The 21,924-nt window shown below is 35.1% G+C and overlaps 1 protein-coding gene across 3 annotated transcripts; it reads right to left on the bottom strand.

Moving 5' to 3' along the window:
* Positions 1 to 149: 149 nt before the first annotated feature.
* LOC140781861 (cyclic nucleotide-gated ion channel 1) lies at positions 150 to 15,695 on the bottom strand. Of its 3 annotated transcripts, none has more exons than XM_073128133.1 (8): positions 15,514 to 15,695; positions 13,368 to 13,487; positions 10,434 to 10,965; positions 9,647 to 9,859; positions 8,531 to 8,799; positions 6,491 to 6,602; positions 5,330 to 5,566; positions 150 to 1,080 (listed from the first exon to the last, which is right to left on the bottom strand). In XM_073128133.1, exons 2-8 carry the CDS (start codon positions 13,394 to 13,396, stop codon positions 382 to 384), a joined length of 2,091 nt encoding a protein of 696 aa, XP_072984234.1. In that variant the 5' UTR covers positions 13,397 to 13,487; positions 15,514 to 15,695; the 3' UTR covers positions 150 to 381. The 3 variants fall into 3 exon arrangements, with proteins under 3 accessions (XP_072984234.1, XP_072984232.1, XP_072984233.1); XM_073128131.1 differs by having other exon boundaries at positions 13,368 to 13,499; XM_073128132.1 differs by having other exon boundaries at positions 13,368 to 13,512; positions 15,514 to 15,690.
* Positions 15,696 to 21,924: the final 6,229 nt, after the last annotated feature.

Here is a 21,924-nt window from a genome sequence, read left to right on the forward strand (position 1 = left end):
TAAATCGCTCACTCAATCAATTACTTGTATTTGAAAATTGTCACGATTTTACAACAGTTTATATGTTCATTCCATGGTAAAACATAGAGATGTGCCAACCAATATCCTCTGAAATATAACGCCCACTCCTCTCAAACAAATATATACAGTGATCAGTCGAAGTCGATTTTGAAACTCATTGATCTTACCACCCCTTATGTAAATTTAACACCGTGATAGATTGAAAAGAGCAAGTAAAGAAGTCTAGTCATCTTGCTATATACAACAACAATTTATCCCGTCGTCTTTACTTTCAAAGCATTAGAATCAACAGGAGAGATATTTAGATAACCATATAATTTACTCGCAGAAACGTGAAATATTATGACATAGTCGAATGCACTAATTCTCTTCAGCAAAGAAATCTGGTTCCGATGGCTTCTGCAATAACCTAACAGGCACTCTTTCCTGTAATCGGGCCTTACGGGGTCCATCTCGCCGCAATGCCCGCAACATGTTCCCAGCAAATCGTGAAGCATATAATGCTGCCCCAAGGCTTAGTGAACTGGAACCACCACTCACCATAGCAGCCTGCAACCTTTTCTCCTTTTCACGTAAAGCATTCTCAAGCTTCTTTCTGCAGTGCCTGCGCCAAGCTGCCTGTATAAAACAAGCAGCCCATGTTCTCCACTGCGGCGAGTAAGACCTGAATGTGTGTCGGAGCTGTTTACTATGGAGTCTTCGGAATTGTGTTGCAACAAACCTCAGGTCATCAGCCATTAAGGCAAAAGCCTCAACCTCAGAAAATGATTTCACTGTCCTTGTTGAGCTAGGAAGGCTAGAGGATGAATGGGGGTCCAAAGCCCAGGTTAGGAGTTCTTCCCCACAGAAATCTCCAGCCTTAAGAATATCAGAGTTCAAGAAGCCAGTTCTTCCACCATTTGTGGTCATGCTCTCTAGCTCGCCACGCATGATGAAGAGCATTTCATTGACGGGGTCCCCTTCACGAACAATGCAGCTGTTTTCAGTGTACAGAACTGGTTTTAGACGGTCACTCATGGCATCCAAAAGTTGATCATCCATCTTTTCAAACATTGGAACCTGAAAGTAGTGTAGCAACAAAAAAAAGGAGTTCAGGGTAAAAGAATATTGATAATTGTTGACATTGACAATGCAGTACATAAAAACAAGTGTTAATATAGAACAAGCTTCTGCACATGATTCTTGTTTTGTTAGGTAAGTGGTAATCCACAGAGGACATCTTCAATTTCTGCAACTATATTTGTACACAAGTTCCTTGAGACTTCAGATTCCTTCTGGTGCTTTTGAATAAAAATAAACTTACAATAAGAAAAATCAGTAGAAGTTATTCCTAGTGTCATGCAAACTAAGAAAATTTGCTCTTGTGATATAAATTGCTAGATGCTTTATATCAAATTACAGGTAATTGTTCCTCGACAATGAACTGAAGAAGATGTTCACCCCTATGTATTAACAGATCTCTGATGGTTGATTACTTTATTCTGTTTTCATCTTCTCTAGGAAACAGCATGTAATAATAATACCTACCTTGGTCCATGCATGCCCTTATGTTCTGTTTTATATAAGGCAAGGCAGTTAACATATAATGTGATATATGAACTCTATAGGAGGCAAGTGCCGATCTTTCTTAGAATTGTGGCACTACACCCTAATTGTGGTAGTGACCATATCTTATTGGTTAGGTAAACTGAACAAATAAGATATATAGCATTTCAATCAAGTTTGACAGAAAAAGTGATGTTCAGAAAGAATATATTGTCTCTCAAAAACTCCCTGCCACCTCTCTCATCTTCCAGTTATTTGTTTTCTACTTGTCGCCTCTTCTACCCAAGACAATTCTAAGTACTGCTTTCTGTTGAGCCTTTTATAGCTTTTGTTTCTTTCCTTCACTCGACCAAAGTTCCTTTTACCCCTTGTTCCTTCATTCCAGTAGAAGCCCTTTTAGTATATTCTCAGCTCTTCCTTGTTGTTCTTCTCTTTTCTTTTAGTCTATTCTCTATTCTTGTTCTCCACTTCTTTAACTTTGTTTTTGATCTCACATTTCTTTTATTTCCTTTATCTTCTTCAGTCTGCAATAGAAACTTCACCTCCATACAATTTTGCATCCCCCTCCTGTTCATTCCTCACCTCATTTCCTTCTTTCCAAAATGAAAAGGAGAAAGAAAGACAGACCAAACAATTACTTAACTAGCTGCTCAATAGAATTAATTGAGACGAATTCTAATTAAACTTTATCAAGCTTTCTTCAAGCTTAATTTGTCGAGCTTGCATTGGCTAGAATTGAGTACAATTTAAGCTAAATTAATGTTAGTATTGAGCTTATCAAGCTTGAATTCAATCAAGCTTAAATGTGGTAACTAAATTAAGCTTTATCATGAGTGTGAATTTCAAGCCTTATCAAGCAGATCTTGATCAAGCCGACCTCTGTTCAAGTTTGGGTTGAAATTGTTTTTGAGAAGGTGGACCAAGCCAACCTTTGTTCAAGCTTGGCTTGAAATTAGTTGACTTTTGAGCCTAAGAAGGCTGATCAAGCTTGGCTCATTTAAATATAAGCTGAGATTGATTCAAGTCTAAATCAAGCCGAGCACAAGCAGCTTTTAATACTCTGACAGCTCTAAACATGGATCAAGAAGTTGTCACTACTTCTGCTAACAATAAATCATGACAACTTTAAAATAAAAATACCATTTGTAGCAATAAAACCATTGATAAACCTCACTGGAGGACTTTGTAGTGTTTCTAGATAGAGATAAAAAGATGTTCCATTTGGTTCTTATTCACAAATAAGGACGATGCTATTCGCAAGAAATCCCCCGTGTCATGCAATCAAACAGAACATCACATAACACATAAATTACAAATAGTTTTCCAAGTATGATGAACTCATTTCATTAAATCTGCATCAACTGCATCTTATGGGGTATCATAAATTCTATAGATATTTGACTTAAACTATTTGTCGGTATATGGGAATCTATTGCCAGCAATTAAGAATCTGCACCTATGTCATAATTGAGCATTACCGGTAACAGTTTCTCAATATAATCTAGATAGCCCCAAGTTTTTCAGTCCAGATATGGATTTGCAATGGCCAGGGTTTTTTATAAAAAGATAAGCTACTCCCTTCCAAAACATTGGTTGCCATCAAAGAAGTCAAACCTGCACTATTCTACAATCATGCAGAAAAAATACAGCTTAGATGGATCTTTCAAAGTCTTCCAAATTTAACAAATTATCTGAGAAAAAGATACCAAGTAGGAAAAGAAATTGAAAATTGTGTAATAAGTGGGGTATATTGTTAGCTGTGCTTCAGTGCTTAATTGCCAAAAAAGGTGCTTTCAAGATAGTGGCAGCTGAGTCTGATTCAGTGAGAAATTAGAGAAACATTTTTGTGGTTCTCTCTACATACCAACACTTATAAAAAATCTGATAATATCATCTAACAACTAATTCACATGGAATACACAAGCATCTACAAAGCATGAATACGGATATGAGATATGGATATGCCGATAAGACAAATCTTGAAAAATAAGGATACGTAGCTCATATCAATATCTATATCTATATATTTATTTTATGTCTACACAAATATATTGTTATGAACCGGACCAATGAGAGTTGGGTTGGTTATTTGGATTGAAGGAAGATCTTGATGGTGATGGAAGGGGAGAAGAAGATGATATGTAGATAGGGATAGTTGTGATTAGAGATGGGAATAAGATGAAAGGGAAGAAGAGGTCACTCCAAGAAGAAGTAGGGCCGCGATAGTCGAGAAGAAGGATCTAACCAATAAAGGTTAGGGGATGATGAGAAGTTAGGGCAAGAAGGAAGAAGAAGAGGAGAGAGAGATAGAGAGAGAGATAGGAGAAGAAAATATAATTTCATAACATAACCCAACTAGGGTGCACTCCACAATACTTAGAGGCTACCCTTTGGACTCAAACAACAGAAATAAAACCCTAAAAATGAAGTGTTCTCGCCGCAGTGCGTTCGAACGAGCCCGAGGCCGTTCAAACGCAAATTTCCCGTTCTCTGTCTTTGCGAACGCGTGCAGGCGTTTAAACGGATGCGTTCGAGCGGGCTCGAGGCTGTTCGAATGCACAAATCTCATTCTCTGTATTTGTGAACGCCTATAGGCGTTCGCATAGTGCATTCGAACGCCCCTCGACAAAAAGCTTTATTTTCTTCCAAAACAAATGTATTCCTCTTGATACAACTTGATCCAGCACTAGTTGTATCACATATTAATGAACTTGTTTTCTTAATTGAGGTTATTTTTGCGTATAATAGTTTAGATAAGGAGATCTGCAATTTATCCATTAAAAGAACTATTATTCATAACTAAGGTCCAGTATAATAACGTAGTATATTATTAACTAAGATGAAAGATAAACAAGCAAATTCAATTAATAAATCAGAAGAAATTGACCATTGTAACATGATTTCCTAATATAGAAATATAGATCATAAAATAAATAAGCAAACTCAAATCTTTTTACAAATAGAACCTTCTACTAGATATGATAAGAAATGAAAGATAATAGTCCCCTTCAATTTTACTCATATTAATAGAAACCTTAGAAGTTAGAAGTATCTAAGAAGTATCCCAAAATATCCACAACATTAATTTTGTTTTAAAAAAAAATCAAATTCTATAAGGAAGTATCCAAAAATATCTAGCAAGTGTAATGTCTGATTCGGTATCTGAAATGGATATAGCGAGAGTATGGAAGTATCCGTCTTTCTTAGTAAAGCATACGCACACCCCAAAAGAAAGCATGACGATGATGGGAGTATTCAATCTACATATGAACAGTTTATCTCCTAAGCAACTTTGGGTTTGCAATCATGTTTCTCATGCTACAAAAGGCACATAGAATTTCCATAATGAGTTGCATATTTATTGCTGCAGTCAGATTGATGCAACAAATATGATGCATTGAGATATTAGGCTAAAACGCATACTAAGTAGAAATGAAGAAAAATGTAGAGATCATCAACATAACTATTAACTCGCCAACTATTCTTAAAGCTTAAGTTATTGAAGAACAATAGTTTATTCTTTTATACTATAATACTCCATCTCACTTCTGTGCTCGAAATATTTCAATAGACTCAATAGATGGATTTGAATTAAACGAGTGAGATCTTATATGTTAAATGACAGATAGGTCTGACAAGATTCGATCTGAAGACCTATTCATGATATCTATCATGTTAACTCACCTACTCTAAAAGCTTAAGTTGTTGGAGAGCAGTGATTTTATTTTTTTATACTCTAACAACAAAGTAAAAAAGAAATTACCCTCATAAGCAGTGATAGACAGAGATGGCGCTTTATATCCCTTCGAAGATCCTTGGGAAGATTCTGAAGAAGGTACTCTTCATCTACCCCTCGTGTTTCTTGCCATCTATATTGCTCATGACGACGTATTCGCTCCTTTAAGTTCTCTGGAAGTAACCGGTGAGACATCCATTGTTCTGCATCTTGCCTCTTAACTCTCATTTCTTCGATTCTCACAGCAGTGGACTGCAGATATGTCTGTAGCCACAGCAGAAAGTTCATGTATCTAATCAGTCAAAGATAAATACAGTTGGATAGGAAAATGTTTCACACATGCAGATTACAATAAGATACTGCTGTCTGACATTATCATTCACATTTTACTTTAGTTTCCTGAAGCATGTGAACAATGTAGGATACTTAGCTGGGAAGTAGTAAAAAGACAGATTGACAAGAAGATATGTCAAAGGTCATATTTAAAACTGCTATTGCAAGAATCAACCAAAATTTGATCTTTAGTTCTTCACCTTCTTGACCAGAAAAACTGCCATTCTTGTTTTGTTAAAGTATCTCATATACACTTGCATTTAAAACAGCTGTTTTTCTCACTTCTACAGAATTGTTTTGATCAGTTGGCAAGTAGTTAAAAATGTTCAGAATGAAGGGAAGTGCCTTTGCGGGATTCATTTGTGGGGTCCTTAGATTAAGAATTCATGCAGTCTAGTTTGAAACTAAACTTGCCCAATCACAAGGAATTGAAAACATGATCATTGTGATTCAACAATAACTTCTGCCAACATAGTATTACAAGAATCGTGTGCATATCTGATCACTAGCAGTAAAGGAATATGATACACGGAACTCTTGTATTAAAATTCTGCAGCTGTAATGAATCCAAATTATATAAAATCCCAAACTAACAGATAATTGGGTATATTATATACAGTGGACAGAATTATAAGATAATCAGACAGGAATTAAAACCCTGTAGACCATTTCATGTGCATGTCTCTGCATCATTGCTATGTGAGTGTGCATATCTCTGCATCAGCTCAGCGGTAAAGCATTCTTCACAAATACTAAAAGTAATCTTCAGATTGAGTGCCACTTTAGTTTTGAACCCATATATGAAATTAATTACATCGAAATGCTCAGAAAATAATCATTGCAAGGTGTGGATACCTGCATATTGCCAATAAGAAGTGCAAACAGAACTAAGCCAGAAATGGAGACAAAGACTGCAAACAAGATCTCCAATGTATAAGTGCTTGTTTTCAGGTTTTGACCCAGAGAACTGCAAAGAAGAAAAGTAGACAATGTTTAGAAACATAAAAAGGGATGAAGATATGGACTTCTGTTAACAAAGGAAATGATGTAAACTAGAAAGGGGATGCCATACGGGGCACCCAAGAGAAGAAAGTATTCGAGTTATTAGTTCAATTTTTGTCAGTTATCTTCAATCTAAGAACAGTAGAAATAAAATTTCTTTTTGCGCATGATGCTATGAGGACTGAGGATGACACTGTCATTGTCTATGTAGAGTTGCTAAAGATGCCAGGAAACAAGATACAAAAGTTTAAGGAGATTGTGAGATCTGACAAAGTCATCAATAAAATTATAAGCAAATAGCAGAAATTTCTATTAATAATCTGTGGATCAGTTGATAGTATCTTACAGAAAGTCTAGTAAAATACAAAAATTCTCTCTAGAAGCTGGTAACTGCATCTAACAAGAAAGTAAGGATAAAGAGAAACAAATAAATAATTGCACAAAAATATGAAGCTAGATTAGATTTAAATCATACAGCAGCAGCAGCAGTCTAAGTATAACAATTTAGAGAGAAGAGAAGATAGAGTACAAGAAGATATAGATGAATATAGAAAAAGAATAAGAAGAGAAAGAAGCACATATGGCAGCCTGATCTAGCCCACAACTGCAATTTTTTAATCAAATACCTAATGTCCAATGGTTCTTTCTATAGATGGACTCCTTTAAAAGAAAAGTTATACTTCAAGTTGTACTATTTAGCTCAACTTTAGGACCTAGAAAGGAAACATCATATTGCAAGCCATATACCTATTATTCTAAATAAACTGATTCGTCTGTAAAAAATAAAGAAAACAGGAGGCCAATTAGTTTTATTCATCAAGCATTCTTCACAACATAGCAAACAGTAGGTTCCTATTTGTCTGACTCTCGGCAAGAAGAAATGGAGAGATGATAAGCAATTTACTTACCACAAGCCCACACTTTGGAGTCTTAATTTGTATGATTCTTGATATCTAACCTGGCATTGCGCAATTCTGATATACATCTCACCAAGGATGGCCGTGCTTATGGCACAGTCTGTGCCGACCACCAACCGACACAGCATGGCACAAGTGTTATGGCACTTGCTGCCATGCCGCAAGAGAGGATAAGAAAAAGAGGAGAGAAGGAGACTACTTGTCGTCGCCCTTCACTGCTTGTCATCGTGCTTGCTGTCATCACTCGCCATCTCACTTGCTGCTTGTCGACGAAGCTCACGTGCCCTAGCTCGAGAAAGAAGACACGCCGCTCGCATCCCATGCCCTAACTTGAGGAGGAAGGAGAATGGTTCGGGTCGAGTCAAATATAAACTTAATTTAAGTTATAGATCTTCTCGAGCTAGGGCATCCGTTCAACAACGAGCTCAATGGCAAGTAGCGATACCAAGCATGACAACAAGCTCGACAACGAGCGACAAAGGACGAAGGTGAGCAACGATGGCGATGTTTTCGTGGATTGCTGTTAGGAGGAGTGTTGTGCGGCACCCCTTGTACCACGTGCCGATATCGCAAATCGAGCCCTATGCCAGTTGGCACGACTATCGATGAATCTCACTTTTACACGGGATTCTTTTATCTACTCTGATGTTACATGAAATGATTACATCCATTACACCTTCTACAAAACTTCACACACTTGTTGAATGTAATCATAGACTTGTAGACTCATTGATAACTAGTCATAGAAAATGATAAAAAATTTCAACTTTGCTATGGAGCATATCAAACTTGAGTAGTGCTCTAGTAGTCCAGCCAACTCAATGATTTTAGGCAGCATTCAAAAGAAATAAGTCAATAATCTAGTTTTTATGAAGTTATATTTGCTGTTGTACTAAGTACTAACATGATCAAATAACATGAGTAAATCAAGCTATTGCCTGAGTGAAGAAAAAGCTTGATAAAGTGATGTGCAAACCTTAGATTTTGGAGCCCCCACCAAAAGCAATAAAACAACTTCTCAAAAAAGTTTGTTGACTGAACAACATTTTGAAGCGCCGGTATGTAAATTCCAAAATCAAACATAGTAGTATTTGGTTCTATTATAGGGCAAGAAATCATCAGGGAACTATTATTTTGACTACTACGGTCACTGCAGTATAAGGCGGCGCAATCTTCACCACATGCATTTCTCCAGCATGCATCTTCCCGTTGAATAGCAAGCAAGTACCACAATGCTCCAAGTACCTAGAAGGTATCACAAAAACAGAACCACATAAGGAACAATAGACCTATAAAGCATGCTACTTTTAATGAAGAATTATGCCATACACATACTAATGAGAGAGTATTGTGTCAAGTACCTTGTTGAATAGATAAATGCTACACTATGTGACAGACATTAACTCTGGATGCCTGCAGATGGCCTATCTAATAGCCAGTCATTATATAAAAGATAAAAAGAGGAGTTAATTTATGTTACTTGTTCAGCATCCCTATGGACTAATCAGTGTGGAATAACAGAACTGATGTACTTTTGCATGGAGCACACAAAGGTATTATATGCAAGTATTTAGTATTAACAAATTCGCGTAACATTTCATCTTTCTATATTGCAAGAATGCTGAGTCCCTCCAGAGTCCATTTCATATTTATTTGTCAGTAAAGATACTTTATTTGTACTTATTAATTTATGCAGCTCTAGATAATATGAAGAAAAGGCATAACAACTCAACAATAAAACTATTAATGCATGGACCTCGTCCTTAAGAAGACACCAAAATAAGAAGTAACTTCGAAATACAAGTATAATAAGAGAATTTAGATTGACACCTCTTGTAAAATTAACCATGATGAAAGGCATGAAATTTGTTGAAATACATCATAATGTTCATAACCAATTTTAATCAATAACCAAAATTAATTACTGGACTAGTAACTCTACGCATCATACACTAGAGGACAAGAAGTTAGCTAGAATGACCAATATCAAAAGTAAAAAGATAAAAGGCGCTCAAATTGAACATATGCATCAACTGAAAAGAAATAGCATTGACTTCAAGAGTGCAGAAAGAGCTAAGATACGCAGACTTACATGACTTGCAAGCATATAAAGTAAAAGGTTAAAAGCAGCGCCAGCCCATGCTGTTTCAGTGATTATGCCAGCAGATCTTGTAATTTCAAGATACAATGGTATGATTCTTACTAGTCGAGGCACATATTGAAATATAACTATAAACATCAATGCGTCTTTGGCATGCAGAAGCTCTGATCCTTGCAGCTTGGGCAATATAATTAATATAACTACCTGTGTGGAAAATATACATATATGGTTAAAAATGATGCTCTCCTACATAAATATGGACCTCTTTAGTCATGATAGCAAAAAAGTTCCAAAACAAATGAATATAGATAGCAAAATTTTAGCTCCAAATATGGAATATTTCTCTTAGCAAAGAAGTACGTGATACAGATGCCATACTATTTTACAAATAAATGGAATAAAATAGGAAAGTATGAAATCATGCACTAAATAAGAAACTAACAGATTGGTGAACAGCTACCGAACTGTGGGAGTCTGGACATGTTCAACTAAAATCAGAGCAGCGGACTAGTAGAAAAGCTCATGATAGAACATTTTCTTTTCTGCCAGTGTGAGGAACTTTCTTTACCAAATGTCCATGTCTGATAATGTATCTTTCACTTATCAAGATTGAAAAATTAGCTTTCATATGCATTCATTTAAAAGAATTGGTCCTTCCCCCACCAAATATGACTAGTCTTTGAAACTAATCTACTTTCTTCCACTAATACTTAAGTAAGCAGTACTGAAGTAAGATACTGAAGATTGCACAGAAGAAATGAACAGGAGAATGTCATACCTGAGGAAGGGGAAGAACGGCAAAGATATCAACTAGAAAGTATGTTGATAAATATCGTTTTGCTATTGCTGATGGATCTTCAACCAAGACACCCCTACCAAAAACTCTAGAAGGAGGAGCTATGAAACCAGTCCGAAACTTAAAAATAATATGGAGTACATAGAAGATATCTGTGAAGAAGCGCAAGATGCTTGCAATAATTTCCAATTTTCTGTCCAAATACAAGCAATTATCCTGACCATTGATTACTGGGATGTATAAGAACAAAGGGTCCACTGAAACCGCAATTACACAAGATATGACAAATATCTTGTTCCATTTCTGAAGAAATGGTCCTTGAGGATCTAATACTTTTCTTCTGGTCCTTAGTTCCTCCAGAGATGATTTATTTACATACTCGTATTGTAGAAAGTTTCTGAACCACTCAAGTCCTCTTCTAATAATCTGTGACACTGAAGCATATATCCTGTGCTTTCTTCCTGAAGCTAGTCTCTCTGAACTCAAGGATTGCTCTGAGCTCCAATCTTGAAACCTGCACATATGATACCGATAAAAACAAGAAGCCGACAATAGATCTTTTAAGACATATGCAGTTACTCCTACATACTATGTTTCACTTGATTCACATGTAGAAAACTAAGCTGGACTGCCTAATTTGTATTTGAATTTCTTAAACAAGGAACATGGCAAATGGAGTACATGTAGTTTAATAAAGGTTCACAGTTACCGCTCATGGAAAAGATCCCTTTTAAAAGGAAAATAGGGCTGCTTTTTTGAAGTTTTTACCAAAGTATCGTAGAGAAGTTTGCCGACCTACCAATAATTTTGAAATTCTTTTCTACATGTAATCTTTCCATTTCAATTCGGTACTGAGAAAAAAGAAAAAAAAAACTAGCTACAAACATGACTTGCCAAAAACAATAACAGTGGTTGCGTTTTTGAAGTTTTTACCAAGGTATTATAAAGCAGTTTGCCACCACTAGGAACAATTTTAAAATTCTTGTCTACCTGTAATCTTTCCATTTCAATTTGCTTCTCAAAAAAACCAGTTGCCACCAGAAGAAATAGCAGTCATCTGGTGAGTCATTAAACTTGATTCAAATGGTAATAAATGTAATTTTCCCTCTTAACATGTTGAAAAAGATTGGTTTTACAGCAAATTAAACTGCGGACTTACAGGATCCTATGCTACAAGAACTTGCTATTAATTATATATGGCAGACATCTGGTGAATCATTGTACAAGCTAAAGTTGTTTCAAATGGTAATAAATGTAATTTTCCCTGTTAACAGATTAAAAAAGATTGGTTTATAGGTAATTAAACTGGGACTTACAGGATCCTATGCTACAATAACATGATGTAATTTATATATGGCAAGTTATGTGAATTAAAACCATCACATTAGAACTGATGTATTTCAAGCATCGACAACTTAAGGCCCCATTTTCCCTTTAATCAATTTCTAACAATGACTACAGGATCTAAAAGAAAAACTTTAGGCCTTCTTTAGTTTGAGGCTAATATCTGAACTCGATTAATTATTCTTAATTCTTAGTCTTGATTTTTTGAAGAGTAAACTTGATTAGATATGAAAAGACAAAAAGATGTTTAATTACTGAACCAAATTAGGGGTTCCTGAATTAGTTCGGGGAGGGATTCCTAAACTTAAAGCAAACAAGGCCTTGAGCCATATAACCAGCCAAGTTGAGGTGTTTCAAGCTGATTAAAGTTATTAAACAGGCTTAAAAGACAAAATTTATCAACAACCACTCCTTTATATCTCTTCCAATGTTGGCAGATATTTCTTTCATTTTATCATCTCATACTCCATACATTTAATACCTTTGCACAGCATGACTGATACTGTTATCAAGTGACAGTACTTAACAAGTACAGATCAATATAGATCAAAATGTTCTCTAACAACTTCAGCAACTTCTGTTTGGCACTTAATTGTGCACAAAATTTCAAAAAATAAAATTCATCAGCCACTTCTCCTAAGCACCAAGCAGGCACAGATATGATACGGTCAGTCAAGATCAACAATCAATCTCATCCAACACAGTAGATAGTAGGATATTATGGTGCATAGCCTGTTCATTTTATGTTTTTATCAAATATGTTGACCATTTATTTACATAAAGTTATGCTAAATGCAGAAGTGGAGAATCCGAGTATGATATTTCTTAAATTTGATAATATTTACTTTTTGGCAATGAGTGGACTGTTTTGCAAACATGCTCATTTTTCATCTCAGGCAAAAATCAATCGAGAGAAGTTCAAGTTCAGGTGGACATAATATACAGTAATCAATTAGTCACAAGTTGTAGTCCAAATCTTTGCCAGTTATACAATGTTTGACCATTCATAGATTTCAGAAGATCATGAGATGTTACCACTTAACAATATGGTGCCCAGCAATATGCAGAATATTGTATTAAGTATATAGAGTGGGGTGCCGACAGAACAAAGTGATATCAACAGGATACCAAGTACAGACCTAGCAATCATATTAGATGTTGTATTTTAAAAACTTTGCTCTGGTATAGTAAATGGAAGCAAGTTAAATAGGGTTTTTCCAGTGGCCGTTTCTCTGGTACTGAATTATTAGACCCAAGCCTAAGTTTTGGAAGAAGCAGAAGCAAACACAATTTGGATCGGAAAGTCCATGAGATCTTACCACCAATTTAAGGTTACAATAAATATAGAAGGTTTTGAGTCACGAAGTTAAAGGATGATTCTATTAATCACACATAATGAATGCACCATGTTACAATGGAAACTTTGTTTGTCATCTAACAAGAGATATATCCAGAAACAGTGGATTGTCTTCCTTGTTCTGTTATCCAAATTTAAAATAAGGTGTTGAAATGCATCAAGAGCAGAAAAGATGGAATGCACTTGTAACTAAGAAAGTAAAAAAAAATACTGACCTCACAAATTTCTCTTCCCGGTGAGTCATTGCTTCCGTTTAATAGAAAAGGACAATTAAACACTGAAAGTAAACCTTCAGGTTTTCAGATATGACATTTCATCTATAGAGCAGCTGCTGACTATAAGAAATCCTGGATGTTAAAACTGAATTCAACAAATAGTTGAAATAAATCAAATTTAGGAGCTAGAAGTAGCAGAAACTCAGCTAACTAACAAGGTCTCAATAAGCAGAAATTAGGACTCTATTTTAATAGTCCAAAAGCATTCAAAGCCAGTAATTGAACTTGGTCGCTATTGCTCAAAAAATATATGCATGGATAGCAATTCCAAATGGCAGTGCACTATGCAAGTTTAGCATACTCAAGTGAAGTCAATAGGAAGGACGAAGAGGAAATCAAGGATGGTCGTGCAGGCAGTGGCAGTTCTCCTACATGTTCAATATTAATATTATATCATAGAAGATTATAAAATTTCTTCTTGTATGAAGATTACGTGAGATATTACTACAAACAATACTATCAGTAAATGAGTTTTGAAAATTATCGACAATATTTAGTGTAATATTCTTATGTTATTCTTATACCAACAAATGAAGTCTTTGATCATTCTCGTCATGCTATATTAAACTAGACATTAGTTTTAATTATTAAACTATTATCAATTAATATTATGTGTTGAATGTTATTATGTGTTCAATTATATTATAGAATATTCAATCATATTATGAAGTGTTTAATTATTAATATTAATTTTAATAAATGTATTCAATCATATTATGTGTTAAATAATATTTATATTTAACTATTATTTTTCTTTAATAAAATAGGATATTTATAAAAACAATATAAAGATAAAACACTATAATGTAGGTTTTAATACATGTATTTAAATAAAAAATCAAAAATTGATATGCTAAAGACCCAAAAACATCTCTAAATATCCTAAAAACTTTATTAAAAATATTATAAATGGCACGACCATCGTTGGAGAAAAGTATGTTGAAATAGCTGCACAAGATCAATCAGCCACATGAAAGCATAGTGAAAAGAGCAAGATGCACTGATAATGCCTAAAATGCTCACATGTAAACTCGGTAAAATAGTGATCAGCGTGTAACCTTAGGAAAATAAAAATCCAAACATTCAAATCCCAATGAGTGAGAGCTTTTTATCTACACATGTTGTAACTTTTCGCTAATTTTGGTTTAAGATGGTAGGTAAACTTCCATTAGCATCAAGAACAAGATTGCTCATTTTACAAACAATGTTGATACAAAGACACATTTCAAGGGTAGCACAAAAGAAGATCAATCTATAATTCTGTATACGCCATGAATCTTAGCCCCATTCATTTCAAAATTAACTTTTTTCTGTTCCAAAATACAACTCCTTAATCCAGAATAATAGATAAACATCATAATAACTAAATTCTATAATACAAACACTATTCATATAAAATATATTTTATACTACACACCAACCTAATTACTAATTTATCTTTGAAATCTATCTCATCAATCTACTTTATATCAAATTAAAGGGTATTTATAGTAATTATAAAAAATAAAACACATTTTTTTTCATCTTTACCTTTACTTAATATCACATCAAAAGTAATTATTATATCCTTATTTTAGAATACAAGTGACTATATAAATAGTTATTTCTAGAATGAAGACCTTATTTTGAAAATAAAAGAGGAAATCTTATTCTAGAATTGATCTTATTCCTAAAGTGAACTATTCCTAAAGTGAACGAGGTTTTAAGAAATTGGAGAAAGTTGAGGTCTCCAGAACCTCTCCTATAGCACTAAAGAACACAGTGAACCTTCGGAAGTAACTGGGCCATGCCCAACCCCTATACCAGACTCCGTTGGCATAGCTCCATGTGCAAATTTCGATTTTTCAGTCTTTCTTCTAAACAAAACCTAATCGAGCATGACCAACAGACTCCATCCAAAATCCCAACCTAAATACAGTACTCATACCATAAATTCTCACATTTGCCAGGAATTCAACCGAATTTCCAAGTCAATAACACCAAGCGGCAGAGGAATCGCATCATTCAAATCAATCCCACCCTAACCACGAGACCAAGAAGCGGATCAATTCGATCCTCGAGCGAATTAGAAGAGGAAAAAGAGTACCTTTTGGCATCTCCGAAGTCCAAATAGACGAGATCGAGAAGAAGAACAAGTCTTGATCGGAGAACGGAAGGCGTTTACTTCCCTCCCCGCATCATCTTCTAGTTATCTAGAACTCGACCACGACCACTGTCTATAGTTTAAAAAGAGCAAGAGATGAAGCTTCGCGGATACTTCTTTGGCGTGGACTCGATAGAGAAAAGGGTGGTAAATATATCGACTTCAAGAATGACTACGGACTACGGAGAGAGGGCTCCACTACTGCCGCAATTGGGAAGGTTAATTGACTAATTGGAGGATAAAAGAGGAATAATCCTCCTTACTAATTAGAACCCATCGTCTTCCATTATATTACTCTATTACCCCTGCCAATTTTTTTAAACAGTTTTACATAACGGTCACTAAAAATATTTATGTATCATAATTGTTACTATATCTCTTAATTATCATAATTACTAATTATATTATTTAACTCTTTTAAAAATATTACTATGCTAGTTAAATCTAACTGATCATAATTAAAGCATGGGTAAAAACAATTTAGTGATTAATATTATATACGACTCTAAGAATGATGAGTATGGTAGTCATCTTACACGAATTTATTAACTTTAATAATTATTATTAAAACTATTATATAAATATTTCATATAAAAATAAACTGTATTGGCATTTGTAGACAATATATTTCAATAGTAACTATGATATATTAAATAATATTACTGAGCTCTTTCATAAATATTAACAAAATGTTTTCTTTTAGATAGTTAAGCTTTTTAAAATATCATAACTAATAGTTAAGCTTTTTGTATATAAGTGTTAAAGTGAATTAGAATTGTATAATAAAATTATAGGCAAACTTAAAATAACTAAGAACTCTCTAAAGTTGGATAATTTCCTGTCATTTTTCTTGTCAACTACAAGCACAAGCCATAATATAATATTTATGGCAGCATCCCTAGGGTTGGATCAAATAGAGTAGCAAATAGAAATCTGGATATTAACAGGCACCAAAGTTCACATCATCTTTTCATCACAATAGTGTTGTCACGGACTCTGTCACGGACTCGGGGGAAATAAGTTTCTCAGATCTTGATGCACTTGCAACTTGCAACTTGCTTTTCTTACTATAATACATGAATTAGTATAATAGCTCTTATTCAACAAATAATTGAGCTATAATTTTGGTTAATTATTGCCTATTATTAGACAAGATAATGAAACCAATAAATCAATATCAGCCTATTCAATTAAGCTGGATATGTTATAAGAATCTCGCAATTATACGAGTAAGCATAATTAGAACTATAGATGTGTATATTTAATGTGTTAGTTCGTATCTGATAGCCTTTTCAAACTCATCTACATCAAATTTTAGTGGTCTTTACTAATAACATATATATATCTTAGGTGAGAGATAGCCACATAAGCTTCATTTTATCTTTCAAACTTTAGCAATTTGTATCAAAAACCATCTCATTTTATCTTATTACAAATCGACATTTTTTTACACGAAAATAAGAAACGTATGTGGCTCTCTCTCCTCTCCTAAAATTTATTATTATTCTATTATAGTTTATAAAATATTTACCAAACTATTATCATTTATGCTAAGTAAGTAGCTACGTAGATTATTTTAATTGGGGATTAATTACGCTAACACATCTTGTATTATACTCGGTTTTCAGGAAGACACTCTAAACTTTTTTAGGTTATAATATCACCCCTAAACTTTAGAAAATTTTAATGTCATCCTACTATTTAGGGAATTTCAATGTCATCCTACTATTAGTATGCCGTGAGAAAATTAGGCGAGTTAGCTTACGTGGCAATTATATTTCCCTAAAATAATCTAGATGTCGTCGTTATATATTTTGACTAAATTAATAGAGATTTAAATATGTATTTCAATTAAATTAATAGAGATTTAAATACAATTTTATTTAAATCCTTTAATTAAATTAGGATAAAAGATTTAATTATGCTCCCATCCTCCCTCTTCCCCGCCTCATCGTCAATAGCATTGGGTGCGAGCAAGCCAAAAAGGCAGCGCCAAAGCATCGTTAGTCGGCCTTAAGGAGGAGCTTCCGCCTGTAGCGGTCGAGAAAGGCGAGGGTGAGGGCAGCCATGAGCATTGAATGTGAGGGCAGCTAAAGCCAAAGGTGGTGAGGGTGAGAGCAGCCACGGGCGGTGAGGGCACGGGTGGCCGAGGATGACAGCATAGCATGGGTGAGGTTGGTGGAGGAATCAAATCAAACAAAGGAGAAGGGTGGCCAAGAAGGGCGGCGAGGATGGCGGTGAAGGCGACGACGATTAAGGTAAGGGTGGTAAGGGCAAGGGCGAGCGTGCTGAGGGCGAGAGCGATGAGAGTGAGTTTGCCTTCTCGTTGCTCGTGAAGGCCCTTAGTCACTGCGTCGTTGAAAGGGCCATGTGCGCTAGAAGGGGTTTGGGGAGGAAGAATGACAGTGGTTTTGGGGGAGGAGATGATGGTTTGTAATTTAATTATTTTTTTCTGCTGGTTATGGCTAAATTGATGACCTTGTTAATTTATTAGGGGTATAGTTGGTCATTATGTATTTTTCATCATCGTCATTACCCATTTTACTTTCTCCTAAAGTTTAAGGGTGATTGCTACACTTAGTTAGGATCTTTTCTTATTGCTTTAGTTGTTTATTTTTATTAAGATAAAATTCTTGCAGATCGCGTTCGAATGCAGGTGGGGTCGCGTTCGAATGTCTGCATCAGGTTTGCAAATACAGAGAACGCGAAAAGTGCATTCGAACGCGGTCGGGCAAGTTCGATCGCCCGCGTTCGCACATATAGAGAACACATTTTATGAGTTCGAACGCGATTAGCGGGAGTCCTCTAGAATTAATGTTACTTATTGTTTTAGGACTTGTTGGCTAGCATCTATAAATATGTGGATGGCAGCCAAATTCATTATGCTATTGGAATATTGATTTATTGTCTCTCTATCATCTATCTACCCTAATCTCCCTCATCCCTCTTCACCATCCTTCTACCTCTATCGTTGGCAAGGTTTCTCCTAACTTCTAATTTCCTTCGACTGTCAAGTCACCCCTTTTCTTTGGGATCTCGACCACTTTGTTCCCTTTGTCTATATCCTTTAATCACATCCACCATCCACCTTTATCTCCATAATTATCCATAACCCTAACATCCACTCCACCCGTCACCACCACCATCACCCACGTTATTCCGTAGTTTCGTCCCAGTTAAATTTCAAATCTGCGAAAGGCATAAATACGAAAGTTGTAGATCAAGAAGTTAAAAATCTAAACCACTTATTTCGTAATTTTTTGACTACAAGAGAATATTTGATGAATATTTTACCACGGTTGCGCGGACTGCTTTCTGCAATAAATTCATATTTTAAGGGAATTGTTTCGTAGCCAACCTTTTGGTACAAGAACCCATCAGTGACAATGTAAGTTTAGAGAGTTTATGTGAAAACCAAGTATATCAAGGGGTGTTAGTGTAATTAACCTTTTTAAATAAGTAGCTTTCTAGTTTATAAAGTTACTCTCTTAGTTAGCAATTTCTATTACTTTAGGACACATTTTTAGGATAAGATTTTCTTCTTCCTATGAAAATATGTCTCAGTTCTAAAATAGTGACTTATCTCTATGATGTGGCGCTTACAGAACAATAATTGTAGTAGTTATGTAAATAGTACGAAAATAATACTAGAGTGGAATTTTTTACAATTAATTATATTTTGATTCTCTCAAATACCACTCTATATTATTTTCACTGCTCAAGAAAAAAGTGGACATATACATTAGGGGTGCAAATAAGCCAAATTGGGCCTAGATCGGCTCAGCTCGAGAGGTGGAAAAAGCTCAGGCCTACTCAAGCTGGAAAAGCTAAGCTCTGCTCGGCTCATCTCCAACTCGATAAGGCTCAAGCTCGACTTGATAGCTCGACTCATCGGGGAGAATTTAGGGTCGAGCATTAATGGGGCTGTGAAGGAGGGATATGGCCTCGGCGTCGTCACTATCTTCATTTTGACCACGTTGGAAGAAGCCCTAGTGGCTAGGAGAGCTTGTATCACGGCCCCGGTAAGGCTTCTGTCGTGGCCTTGCAGAGGCTTTCACTACATCCCTACAAAAGCTTCCATCATGGCCGAAGAATAGCTCTCACACCACCAAGATGGGCTTCATCCTCAACAACACCGATTATGTCCCACTACATCTTCGATGAGGATGCTCAGTGAGGGCGCTCAATGTAGCTCCGATGAGGACGTTGAGCGGTGGAGATGAGTTTTGGGTTTCGATGGTGAGTGGTGATCGGTGAGGCAGTGAGGATGGGCTTTGGGTTTCAGTGGAGAGGGTTTAGGGTCTAGGGATGATGGGTTTATGGAGATGAAGATTGGACTAAGATTTTTTTTTCTTTCATTTATAGAGATCATACCAATTGTTGAATCTAAGATCGAATAGTTCTAAACCTTATATATATTATATGAGCCTAATTAAGTCGAGCCTGAGTGAGCCAGTGCTGGCTCGGCTCAACTACTCTTCCGAGCCGGTTCTAAACCTTAGTAAAAAATTTTAAATTATTTTTGTCAGAATCATTTACATAATGTTTACATGGAGCTTACATGGTCTATATGTCTAGTTCTTTGAGTGGGTAAAAGTGGTATAAAACAATAGTTAAAGAGGTTCGAGAAGTAATTAATTTTTTTTAACTCGAGAATAGTCGATTAGTCAAAATCACTGTATGTTGCATCAAAACACTAACAAATAGAAAAACCAATAACAAAGGATGTAAAGCCACCATAATATGCATAGAAGATTAGTTTTGCCCCTATGCAAAATGGAAGAAAAATCAGCATGAACATGGGAGTTCCTCAAAAAAATTGGAAGCACCCAGACAGCCATTAATGGCAGGCTAATTAGCTGGCCGGTTATATTTGTGATAATTGTGAATAGAGAAGAACGATTGGAACTCAAAGAAAATATAATTTATGTTTTCAATTATGTACAAGTGGCGCCATGTATATTGCTCAATGTTGAGGATGATGAGCCAAATGGTTGAGGAGTTAACTTCGGCAATGAGATAATAGATATGAAGGTCAGCATCCAATTGAACGCCAAGGAGGAGAGCAGCTGCTTCAGCTGTCAGAAGATCATCATAAGCTAAAAGATCAAGCATAGCAGCAGCAATGAGGTGACCAAGGTGATTATGAAGAATTATATCAATATCATCTTAGCTGGAGGCGGCATTGAACGCACCGTCCGTATTCAGTTTAATAGCATTTTGAGGTAGCGGAGTCGAGAAACACATACTAATTGAGGGAATTGTAGGATGAGGTTGCTAGGATTTGTTAAGATAGTCATGCATTATCATCAAGATTTGTCCGACGACGACGACGAAGACGACGGGAGAAAGTTCATCATATATGGAGCAGCAATTTTGTGCTTTCAACTGCTATATGACACTAGCAATGAAAGCACGCATGAAGACAACGAAATCTTCTTCTGGAAGTATGTCATCTACTATCAACCACTAACCAACAATCACCTCTCAAAAAAAGAAAATCAAAAGCCTAAGGTGGTTATACAAACATCCCAAAATTGGTACTATAATATACTTATGCCATTGGTGAAATCATAAACATCCATCAACATTCTATCATAATACTAGAATATACACTATCTAACGAAAATGAGAGAGCTTCCTTTTGCATTTCTCTATCAAGTCTCTTAAGCGCTTTTCTATGGGATTGTTGACGATGCCTAATAGAGAGATTTGTTTTTAATGTCGTCATCCTATCTTCTCAACTTATTTATTTTGACGAGTACTTAATGTCGTTATTTACATGAAATTTCATTATTGCTTGATTAATATTCATTCAAGTGTGAATTTGTTTTTATTACTATCGCTTTACCTCTTCTTTTTTCTTTAGTTAGCTGGTGATTTGTGCGTAAGGGACACTTATTCATGAGTTAGGTTTTTTTTAAATATATTTTACAACCAAATATTTATTTATATATATTTTAATCAAATTTTACATAAGGTAAGTTATATGATAAGTTATGCACAAAATTTTTTACAAATAAAAAACTTTTGTGCTTTATAATTTATATTTTAAGTTATAAATATATGTAATTTATATTTAAGAGGTGTGCATATAATTATATTAAAAAAAACTTATACACAAAAGATGTCTTGGCATGACATAACTATTTGCTTGACGATTAATAAATTATTTGTCTACAAATTTTTTTAGGTTAAATACATTTTACTTTTTGTACTTTAAAATATTTCAAACCATTTTATGTACTTATAGCTAAAATAAGACTGTTAATTTTTTTATTAAATTTAACCGAGTATCATAGTAATTTAGCTGCATTATCTTAAAATTTATATGTTATGTCGGGCAAACAAGAT

The sequence above is a fragment of the Typha latifolia genome, chromosome 2, assembly GCF_019914945.1.
Source record: "Typha latifolia isolate L0001 chromosome 2, TyphaL0001v2, whole genome shotgun sequence".
NCBI classification, from domain to species: domain Eukaryota; kingdom Viridiplantae; phylum Streptophyta; class Magnoliopsida; order Poales; family Typhaceae; genus Typha; species Typha latifolia.

What these genes read in the sequence shown, in the direction of transcription:
- LOC140781861 (XM_073128133.1), bottom strand. Translation starts at nt 13,396, where the DNA reads ATGACTCACCGGGAAGAGAAATTTGTGAG. An exon ending in CCGTTCTTCCCCTTCCTCAG is followed by an intron (nt 9,860 to 10,433) that starts GTATGACATTCT and finishes TTTTCCACACAG; the next exon opens with GTAGTTATATTAATTATATT. An exon ending in GTCTATCACTGCTTATGAGG is followed by an intron (nt 1,081 to 5,329) that starts GTAATTTCTTTT and finishes CACTACTTTCAG; the next exon opens with GTTCCAATGTTTGAAAAGAT.